At 40.4% G+C, this 11886-nt stretch overlaps 1 protein-coding gene across 1 annotated transcript in view; it reads left to right on the forward strand.

Moving 5' to 3' along the window:
• The window catches only part of LOC125088574 (zinc finger protein 677-like), a 37802-nt gene extending 26465 nt beyond the window's left edge, over nucleotides 1-11337 (forward strand). The window contains 3 exon segments of the mRNA XM_047709776.1: nucleotides 58-184; nucleotides 8450-9648; nucleotides 9650-11337. Of these exon segments, the coding sequence (XP_047565732.1) occupies nucleotides 58-184; nucleotides 8450-9648; nucleotides 9650-9703 (1380 nt within the window). The 3' untranslated portion in view covers nucleotides 9704-11337.
• The last annotated feature ends 549 nt before the right edge of the window (nucleotides 11338-11886 follow it).

Genomic DNA, 11886 nt, shown 5'->3' on the forward strand with positions numbered 1-11886 from the left:
TTTTATGAAATAAGTAGTTTCCTAATGGCCTCTTGGTGAAATGTGTTTTTATTTCAGGAACGGTTGACCTTCAGGGATGTGGCCATCGAATTCTCTCGGGAGGAGTGGGAGTGCCTGAACCCTGCCCAGAGGGCCTTGTACAGGGATGTGATGGTGGAGAACTACCGGAACCTGGTCTCCCTGGGTGAGGATTACTTTCCCTACAGAGGTTGGGAACTGCCCTAGTATATCTTTGTGTTTCTCTTGGGAGTTTCTTGGGCGCCCTTTCCCCGCTTGGCTGAGATTGAAGCCCTGCTGATTCAGAATTGAAAAGCTTCACAGTGTGGTGTCTGGATTTTAAACCCAGATGATCGTGCAGGTTCGTGGTGGTGCTAGAACTGGAGGAAGAACAAGACCTTATGTCAAAAATTTTAAAAACTATCACATTGCCTGGTTTTACGCCTGTAATCTTGATTCGGTCATTCAGGGAGGAGAGCTGGATATTTGCATGTCAAACATTTAAGCATTAGGAAGAAGGGTGTCCGTGAACAAAGTTGTGAAATGTTCTTCTAGACCCGCCTGTAACGAATGTCGTTGGTCTCAGCTGACAAAGGGCTGGGAAAACCCCAGGACATCATCTCCCAGTTTTCGTGTCAGCAGGAATCTCTTTCTGAGCTGAAAGTTACCTCCCTGTGGAGCAGGGGAGAGCCCTGGAATGCCAGGAGCAGGTGAAACCAGCAATAAAACCCAGGTGAGAGGGAAGGAGTCAGCGATGTGAATACAAGTAAGGCAGAGAGGAAGTGACTTCCTGAAATATCATTTGGGACATTGTCCCCACTTGGGAGAGGGGGTGGGAAAGGAGAGTCGATTTCTCTTGGGCTCTCAAAGGAGCTTGTTCTCCCTCTCTCCTTGTCCTCTTCTTCGTATGTGTATGTTTCCACCCTTGGTGGTTCGGCTGCTCTGGTCAGCGACAAGGGCAGAGTCTTTAACATGACCCAGACGTGCCCTTCTCTGTCCCTTAGAGCCCTTTACTGGTTCGACCTTGGGGAGCACAGGAAGGGCTCTTTGTAAGGGGCTTTCTTCCTTAGCCTCTCCTTCCCTGCTCAGTCCACACAGATCTGATGTAGGGCTCCCCCCCGCTCCCGTCCTGACTGCAGGCCCTGTCCGGCTCGCATCCCGTTTCACGTGCCGAGTGACCCGTCATGGTGGGAACATCGGCTGCTCTTTTGCCTGTGGGACTCCGGGCAGGAGCATGGGCTGTCCGAAGCCCTCTGGCTGTTCGTGCCTCCACCATATCCTCCGTATCCTCCTTTCCACTTTGCCCTGCAGGGGCACGTGTACCGGGAGTAGAGGGGGTGTTTTGACATTGCTGTTCGGCAGTGCTGTGTAGAGAGAGGGCAGGGAAAACCTTTGATTCCCAGTCCTTCAAGGGGACTGTATCTCAGGCTTTGGGCCCTCAGCCTGGAATCTGTAGGCAGACCCCAGGCCGTGTTTGAGCAGTCAACAAAATCAGACCCCCTTCCTTATTTCCTGCCTTTTGTGTGTCTCCCTCGTGCAGCATCTCCTTAGTCTGAGAGTGTGGGAAGCCCTTGACTGTGGCAGATTTCCTGGTCTCCTACGTTTGTTTGGTTTTGCCTCTGAAATTTTCTTGGTTTTGAAATACAGTTCCTCAGTGTCTGGAATTTTATCCTCATTTTCTGCTGTGATAACCAGCCTTTAGGTGCTAGACAACTTGTGAGCTCTCCCATGAGGAGTTTTACTGGGTGAACGAACATTCTGGATGGAGAACACTTGTTTACAGTTCTGATGGATATGAAGGAGTGGGCTTTGTCCAAAAGCCTGTATGACCTCTGGAATTTGGTGAAAATATAATCATAGTTATCCTTCCTATATCTCTTTTGCTTGAGTTAGTACCTGCTTGATGACAAATAGCCTTTCTCATTGGAATGAATTTGGGTTTTTAAAATTGGGCATTTTGGATATCTTGAGACTATGCTCTTGTTATGAAGTGTCTCTGTTCATCTCAGAAATATAAAGACATTCATTCATTATTCGTTTTATAAGATATTTTGGTTTTTCTGTAGTATATCCTAAATTTTCTAAGTGTAACTTGTTAGGTTTCACATGAATTTTGTAGAGGTGTTTTAAAGTCAATTCAGATGCTTCATGTTAAATCATTTCCGTGTCTGTATTCACCAGGTAACTCTTGGTATGCTAAACTAATACCTAAAATTCTAAGTTTATTTTATAGAAACATAAGCATCTTACATTTCATGTACTTTTTCATCCCTATGACTTTTGACAGAGTTTTCCACCAAATTTGTAAAATTCTGGAAAACCTTTTATTTGTAACCCATGAAGATTGTTACGTTCTAGGGTGTTCTGTAGTTCACTGTGTATTACTGTTTCTTATGGTGATCACCTCTGCACGTGCATCTTCTGGCACTGGCCAATAGACTTTCTGCCTTTAAATGCTACTGATAATGCTGCCTTAGAAGTTATTCCTTGCTCTCAGTCACATGACCCTTAAGGTTATATATAGTCTTCTGATAATCTCTGTGAAGTCAGGATTCATTAATTTTGGGCAACTGGACATTAATTTTTATTCATTCATGATAACTGTATGTTTATAACTGCATATGGCAGTAATACCTGTCACCTCACGTGTTTCATGTGTGAAACTATGTTGAGAGACTCAGTGATAGGATTTCAGGTAATTAGAGGAATCCAGTCTAAGAGAAACTGGTATTTCCACATAGCTTCAAAATTTTTAACATATTAATATCAGAATATGTCAATTTTTAAAATCTATTGTGAAATTAATCACATTGTTCTTTAAAAATGAAGTTTTAATCAAACTGGAATTCACATGACATAAAATTAACATTTTGAAGTGAACAGTACCATTTGTCCAAGTACCACTTCTGCCTAATTGCACAACATTCCCATCACTCCAGATTACTGTCCATTACCCATTCATCAGTTTCTCCACATCCCCATCCCCTGGAACCCACCAGGCTGTGTTTTGTCTCTGATTATCTATTTTATAGAATACCATGTTTTTTCTACTTCAGTAAAAATGGTTTTTGTCTGTATGGAATCTCCAGACCACTTTGGTCAATATTACCATTTTTAAAAATATGAAATTTTCCAATGCATTGTATGCTATGTCTTTTCCATTTATGTAAACATGCTTAATTTCTCTCAGCAGTGTTCTACAATTCTTAGCCTTACAGGTCTTTCACACCCCTGGTTAAATTGATTTCGTGGCATTTTATTCTTTGAATGGTTCATTATACATGGAATCATCTCTGTAACTTCCTTTTCAGGTTGTTCATTATAGTACATAAAGCACAACTGAGTATCCTGCAACTTTCCTGACATCACTGTAACATTAGAAGGTTGTGTGTGTTTGTGTGTTTATGTCTTTCATGGGATAGTTCATGGAATTCTATATTATGTAGATCTATGACATCTTCACATGGAGATAATTTTCTTTTTGCTCTCCAATATCTGTACTTTTTTTCCTCCTTTTTCTTGTTTTATTGCTCTGGTTAGAATTTGCAGAATAATGTTAGATAGCAGTAATGAAAATGGATATCCATGTCTTATTTCTTATCGCAGGGGGAAATCTTTACTGTTTCACCTAGGACATTAGCTATAGGTTTTCATAAATAATCTTCAAAAGGTTTAGTAAAGTCCTTTCTCTTCTGAATATGCTAAGTGTTTTTCTCATAAGAGTTTTAGAATTTTTCAAATATTCTGCATACAATGCGATCATTGTGTAGGTTTTTTTTTTCTGTTTGTCTTACTGTTAATATATATTATTATGTTTATTGGTGTTTATATGTTGAACCTTCCACTGTTGAATTCTTAGAACAAGTTCCTCTTAGTTATGATGTGTAATTTTTTTTCTTTCTTTCTTCCTTTTTTTTTTTTTATTTTTTAAGATTTTATGTATTTATTTGAGAGAGACAGAGAGCAGGAGGTGGGTGGTGTCCGAGGGGAGGGAAAGCAAAGGAAAAAGGAGAAGCAGATTCCTGGCTGAGCAGGGAGCCCAACATGGGGCTCTGTCACAGGACCTCAAGACCTCTACCCAAGCCAAAGGCAGACACTCACCCCCCTGAGCCACCTAGGTGCCTCTTTGTTGTATAATTTTAATAATACTCTTTATTCAATTGGCTGGTGTTTTGTTGAAGACTTTTACATCTGTATTAATAAGGGGGATACTATTCTGAAGTTTTCTTGTGATGTCTTTGGGTTGGTATCGGAATAATGTTGGCCTCAGAGGCACCAAGGGGGCGCAGTCAGTTAAGGTTCCAACTCTGTTTCAGCTCAGGATCATGAGATAAGCACCCTGTCGGACTCACGTTCAGTATGGAGTCTGCTTAAGATTCTCTGTGCCTCGGATGCCTGGGTAGCTCAGTTATTAAGTGTCTGCCTTCAGCTCAGGTCAGGATTCCAGGGTCCTGGGATCGAGTCCCGCATTGGATTCCCTGCTCAGCGGGGATCCTGCTTCTCCCTCTCCCACTGCCCCCCACCTTATGTTCCCTCTCTTACTGTCTCTGTTTGTCAATTAAATAAAATCTTAAAAAAAAAAAAAAAAGGATTCTCTGTGCCTCTCCCTCTACTCTTCCCCTCTACCACTTACTCACTCTGTCTCTCTTTAAATAATCCTTGGGGTATAAAGATTAAAGTTGGCCTCCGAGAGTAAATTAAGACGTGTTCTATCTTTCATTTCTTTTATTTTTTTTTTAAATTTTATTTATTTATTTGACAGAGATCACAAGTAGGCAGAGAGGCAATCAGAGAGATGGGGGAAGCAGACTCCCCACCGAGCAGGGAGCCCGCCACGGGGCTTGATCCCGGGCCCTGAGACCACGACCTGAGCCGAAGGCAGAGAGAGGCTTAACCCACTGAACCACCAAGGCACCTCTATATCTTTCATTTCTTTCTTTCTTTCTTTTTTAAGATTTTATTTATTTATTTGACATACAGAGATCATAAGTAGGCAGAGAGGCAGGCAGAGAGAGGGGAGGGGGAGAAGCAAGCTCCCTGCTAAGCAGAGAGCCTGATGCGGGGGCTTGATCCCAGGACCCTGAGATCATGACCTGAGCCGAAGGCAGAGGCTTAACCCACTGAGACACCCAGGCACCCCTACATCTTTTATTTCTTATAGTGTTGTTCTACTTACATGGAACTTCCTCACCCTTTGTTTCTCTTAGAAGCCTTAATTTCTCCCTTATTTTCAAAGGACAGTGTTCTGTGGGGATAGAGTTGATAACAGATTTTTGTGTTTTTTTGGTTGTTGTTGTTGTTGTTTTCCTTTGTCAACACTTTAAGTATCTTATCCCATTGTCTCTGGACTTCATGATTTGGCTGAAAAGTCAGCTCTGAAAGCTGTTGTGTGTCCTATTATACATGATGCTTCTCCCTTCTTGGTGTCAACATTCCCTCTTTATATCTTTCTCTTTCATGTATTGATCATAATTTGTTGCATGTGCATCTCAGATTTTTTCTTAAATTGGATGTTCACTGAGTTCTTAGATTTGTAGAGTCTTGTCTTAACATTTAAGAAATTGTCTACCATATTTTTTCCAATATTCCTTCTGCCTCCTTCTCTCCTTTCTTTTTGGGGCTCCTGTGGTTCATGTGTTGGCCCACATGATGTTCTCTTCCAGGACTGTTAGACTCTGTTCATTTATACTCAGTCTTTTCCTTTGTGCTCCTCAGACACGGTAATTTCAACTGACCTCCTTCCCAGTTTGCTGAGTCTTACTCCATCTTATTAGACCTGATATTGAAACTTTCTGTGAGATTTTTCAAGTCAGCTGTTTTCCATTTCAGCTTTGGAATGTGGTTAGGTTCTTTTTCCACTTTCTCTTTCTTGATATTCTCTGTTTATTTATACAGCATTTTCCTGATTGCTTTTCAATTCTTTGTCAGTCATTCCTTTTAGCTTAAATAGTTGATTTAAAGCATGTGTTTAGTAAGTCCAAAGCTTGGGCTTCCTTAGGTTTTGTTACTTATTTAATATTTCTTTTTCTGTATTGGTCCTGCTTTATTGTTGTGTTGGCTCCTGTGTAACTTCTTGTTAAAAATGGGACATTTTGAATATGTTGAAACTTTGGAAATCATAATATTCTCCCTTCCAAGGGTTTTGTTTTTTTTTTTTTTAATGTCTCTTGTGATTGTTGTTACAAATTTTGTGTGGTGTATTTTCTTTGTTATGTGTAGCCATTGATGCCTTTGGTTCACTTCTCAGTCAGCTAGAGATTCAGCAGACTTCCTGAGACTGCTGGAACCAAACACAAAACATATCAGCTTTCCACCTTTGTGTGTGTGTATGTGTGTTGGGGAGTGCATGAAGCACATAGGGTAGACGTTTAAGAGAACAGTGCCCTGTCCTTCACTTCTGCTTGCTCAGAATCTGCTGGTCAGCAGGAGGTATAGTCTTGGGGTCTTCTCAGGTCTTTTTTCATGCGTCTGGTTCTGGGCATGCCTGCAACCTTCTTGGGTCCCTGGAATATGTGGGGGATTTTCAAAGCCTTATTTCCCAGTGTACCTTGCTCCCTAGTGTTTTCCTTGGGGATTTCACTTGCCTGTTGTTTGCCTCAGTTGTTATCCCTTCCCTAGGTGGCAGTGGCTACTAGACTTAACCTTTAAATGTTTGTGACAGGGCCCCTGTGCCTCAATTGTTAAGCTTCTGATTCAGCTCAAATCATGATCCCAGGGTCTTGGGATCCAGTCCCTCATTGGGTCCCTGCTTGGTGGGAAGCCTGCTTCTCCCTCTTCCACTCCCCCTGCTTGTGTTCCCTCTCTCACCGTGTTTCTCTGTCAAATAAATAAATGAAGTCTTTGAATGAATGAATGTGTGTATGTATGTATCTATGTGTGGTTTTTTGTTTGTGACAAATGGCCCCTGGTTATTACCTCCACCTAGGTAGAGATCTGAGGTAGGCCAAAGAAGGGCAAGGATTTTGAGCCAGTCCTTCAGGGAGCCAGCAGACAGATTAAAAAAGCAAATAACCAGTCACAGTTCTTTGAAGATCCCATCTCTTCCCTGTGTTTGGGAAGCCTGTACCCCTTGCAGACTCCCATCTTCAAGGCCACTTCCTAACTGAGGTGCAGGGCACAGATTCAGGGCAAGTTGAAACAGCTACCTTTTTCTTGATTAAGAGTATACCTTGTTGCTGGAATCCTGTGTTTAATTTCCAGGGTTCTTATAAAGTTCATTTGGACCGTTTTTAGTAGTTCATCTCCTGCAGTATTCTCCTGGTGTTCCCTTCTTTGCCATTTTGACATCACAGTTCCCTATTGTTAATCTCTATGATATTACATATTTGTCAGATATTACATATTTGTCAGAACTATGTTTCAAAATAGGTGATTTCAGCATATTTTCCATTTATGATATCATGTGCTTCTCCTGAAATTCAGCCCATTTTTCTCTTCTGGGTGAACTCTTTAGAATTCTGAATTCTGTATACATTGTGTAATTTTTATAAATGAACATACTGATTAATTACTTCTGGATTCACTTTGGGTTATTAACATGTTTATCATTTTTTATCATGATTAACACGTAATTTCTACATATATTATGGTATATAATCACGTTTCACTGATTATTACATTGCAGTATGCCTGTTTGGCGTGGTTATATTTTTGGAAATATTATTCAGGATATTTTATTGTCTTTGAATGTTATTTTAATATTGTAGACAACAAGTATTAAAGAATTTGCTCTTTTTAAAAAGATTTTATTTATTTGAGAGAAAAAGAGAGTTTGCAGAGTGTGTGAGAGAGAGAGAGTGCATAGCAGAGGGAGAAGCAGGCTCTCCGCCAAGCAGGGAACCCAATTCAGGGCTTGATCCTAGGACCCTGGGAACATGACATGAGCCAAAGGCAGCCACTTAACCAAGCCACTCAGGTGCCCCTCAAGAATTGACTTTAATATTTTTTTTCAAGTATGATTCACTTCTATCCCTCCTGTGAGGTTTTTAGGCTTTGGGGTGGCTATGGAAAATTCCTATATTTCAGGGCACTGGAACTGTTGATCACAGAGCATTTAAATAGGCTTCCCTGAAAATGATTTGAACTACGTTGTTATCACTCTTTCATTACTGAGAAATCTTATGTTTTTTTGTGTTTCTAAACATTTGCACACCATGGTTGAGAAGCTTGATAACTCTGATAATTACAAATTCTGCCTTTGGTGTAATACTTTTTTGTGTGTGATTTTATTTATTTATTTGAGAGAGAGGGAGAGGGAAAAGCAGGCCCCCCCCCAGTGAGCAGGGAGCCTGACTCAGGGCTCGATCCCAGGATGCTGGGATTATAACCTGAGTTGAAGGCAGACACCTAACTGACTGAGCTACCTGGGTGCCCGGTGTAATACTTTTCCTTATAAAATATCTGTCTTCGTACTCTAGTTAATATGAAGCCTATCACTATTTATATATTACAGATATCTCTACTAGATGTATGAACAAAGAATTACCACCAAAAGACAACATTAGTAATGGAGAATTATTCCAAACGTTGATTTTGAAAAGACACGTAAGTCATGACTTTGATGACTTCGGTTTGAGGGCTCAGCAAGATGGGAACAAATTTGAGACTCAGTGGCTATGTGAAGAAAAAAATTACAAAGGAATGACTACATCCCATTATAAAAATCTCACTTGTAGAGAAGACCAACAACATCACAAATTCTGTAATGATTTCCCTGTAAAGCATAGTGTTTCCGTAAAAAATAGTAAATCTCAATACTACACGCACGATACGGCGAATAAGGCACTAAAAAACAAGGCAGGCTCTTCAGGAAATAAGTATAGGAACTGTTTGGACAATAGGCTTGGATTAAGCTTTCATTCACATCTGGCTGAACTGCAGAGATTTGAAACCCAAGAGGAAATTCATGAAAGTAACCAAGTTGAGAAGTCTACCAAAAAGTCCTCAGTTTCACCCCCTTCAAAAATTCCTTCTGGTGTCAAAACCAACATTTCTAACAAGTATGGGAAGGTTCTTACACATTCTTCATTACAAACGCAACATCAGAAAACACCCAAAAGAGAAAAACCTTACAAATGTAAAGAGTGCGGGAAGACTTTTAGCCATTGTTCAACCTTAGCTACTCATCAAAGAATTCATTCTGAGCAGAAACCTTACAAATGTAATGATTGTGGCAAAGTCTTTAACAGGTTCTCAAACCTCACGAGGCATCAGAGAATCCATACTGGAGAGAAACCATATAAATGTAACGTATGTGGTAAGGATTTTATGATACGTTCACACCTTTGGGGACATGAGCGAATTCATACAGGAGAGAAGCCTTACAAATGTGATGAGTGTGGAAAAGCCTTTTCTGAGTGTTCAAATCTTGTTCAACATAAAAGAATCCATTCTGGAGAGAAACCTTACAAATGTAATCAGTGTGGTAAGGAATTTATCACCCGTTCACATCTTTGGGGTCATGAGAGAACTCACACTGGAGAGAAACCTTACAAATGTAATGAGTGTGGAAAGGCTTTCTCCGGGAGTTCAAATCTTACTCAACATAAGAGAATTCATGCTGGAGAGAAACCATATAAATGTAACGTGTGTGACAAGGCCTTTAGTCAGAATTCAAGCCTTACAGTTCATCAGAGAATTCATACTGGGGAGAAACCTTACACATGTCATGAATGTGGTAAAGCCTTTAAGCAGTACTCAAGCCTGAGTAGGCACCAGAATATACACAGAATGAAGATATAGATGTAGAGCCTGTAGTAAGGCTTTTATTAAATGATCTCACATTTGGAGTCATAAGGGAATGCATATTGCAAAGAAACTTTACAAAAGAATGGCATGGCCTTCGTGCCATGACTTGACCTCAGGAATCACCAAAGAGTTCATGTTGGAGAAAACCCTAGAAATACAACTTGTGGTGAATTGCTTAAGTAAGTTGTACAATGTACTGTACTTGAGAGAATTCTTACTAGTGAGAACTAAGTCTAGTTCTTGAAGATTAATCAAATCACATGTCAAACTCTGCAGGAAAATTAGAAGTCAAAGTGATTTAAAATTCCTGAGACAATGGGTATCAAAGGAGCAGGGGCGTCTATGGAAGTGCCCACTTATCTTCAGTTTATACAGTCATTTTACTCATTTAGATGTCATGATGAGGTTTACTTTATTATTGAATTTGGACCTATGGTAGAAAATCTGTTAATGATGTTATATCTTCATCATAGACCTTCCACGTGTTGCCACAGTGGTGTCTGTGATGGAACTTCTTGTTTTGGTCCTAATGTGAATGATGGTTTATTTTTAATTTTCAGTCCTTTGTTCTTTGCTGGTATGTAGGAAGATAGTTAACTTTTGTACTGTGACCTTGTATCCCACAGCCTTGGTGTTACTGCACATTAGTATTTTATCTACCATACTTCTGTGCATCATATGAGGTGGTTTGGAAGTTCTGGTGACAGGTGCCACTCTGTCTTGTTTCTGGCATCAAGACACAGGACTCCCTGTTACCATACTAATACCGATTGAATCTTGCAGTCATTTAAGTCCAACTTGGTCATGGTGCAGGTTCTGGATGTATTGTGTTGGCAATCAGAGTATCCCGTTTGTTAAGGTCTCAGAAGCTTTATGCGTTACTGGTATTGGCATATAAAAGAAATCTTTGCACATAAATGGAAACTGGTCATAGCCAAAATTATAAACATACCAGTAATCTAAAACATGAGTACAAGTTATGAAAACACCTAAGTGTAGATCTAGATTATTATTATTTTTTTAGATCTAGATTATTGGAAGAACATAGCCATCCAGCTTTTTCAGTATATCATAATGGTTAAATCATGTGCTTTGGTACCTCCCCAGTAAGTTTAAGTCCCCAGACTGCTGCTAAACAAGGAGTGAAGTTAGTGAAATCACTCAACCCTGTGTGCCTAAGGTCTCCTCCTTAGAATGAAAGTGGTAGTAGTCCTATCCCTGATTTTTGATGAATGAAGATTTTAAGTGCCTTGACAGCAGAGATTCTTAAATTGTGAGTGTTTTTTAGAATTCCCCATTCAACTCTCAGAAGGCTCTTAATGAAGCTAAAATTAAATATTTTTTTTCTTAAAGATTTTATTTATTTGCAAGAGAGAAAGAGGGAGCGAGCATGAAGAGGGGGAGGAGCAGAGGGAGAGGAAGAAGCAGACTCCTTGCTGGCCAGAGAGCCTGATGTGGGGCTCAATTCTGGGACTCCATAACCTGAGCTGAAGGCAGATGCTTAACCCACTGAACCACCCAGGCGCCCCTAAAGCAAATGTATTTTAATGGGAAGTAAGCATAAGTGAAGAATACTAGTTTTCTTTTCTTTTTTTTTTTTTTTTAAGATTTTATTTATTTATTTGACAGATCACAAGTAGGCAGAGAGGCAGGCAGAGAGAGAGAAAGGGAAGCAGGCTCTCCCTGCTGAGCAGAGAGCCTGATGTGGGGCTCGATCCCAGGACTCTGGGATCATGACCTGAGTGAAAGGCAGAGGCTTTAACCCACTGAGCCACCCAGGTGGCCCAAGAATACTAGTTTTCAGTTGAAATGGTAAGTGTAGGTGAAACTTAGGTTCCCATGCAGGATCCCCCAAAGGAAGAGCATCACTCATTGTGAGCATCAGATGACCTCCAGATTTTTGATGGGAGGAGTCGTCTTCGTATCACAGATGCTGATTACAATCCTGGGGAGTTTCTTTCTTCTTTCTTTACCTGTAGATCTTCCTTTTTCTCATATGTGAAGGTTGAGGTCTACAGATTTGAGTGTCAAGCACCTGTTTGTAGCCAACTCCTTAGTCATCATCTTCACAAGAATCTCCAGCACAGTGACAGCTTTTGGGTAGGAATATTTTCTCCCTGATCTTGGATGTAAATTTGTTTA

The sequence above is a fragment of the Lutra lutra genome, chromosome 17 (assembly GCF_902655055.1).
Source record: "Lutra lutra chromosome 17, mLutLut1.2, whole genome shotgun sequence".
NCBI classification, from domain to species: Eukaryota; Metazoa; Chordata; class Mammalia; order Carnivora; family Mustelidae; genus Lutra; species Lutra lutra.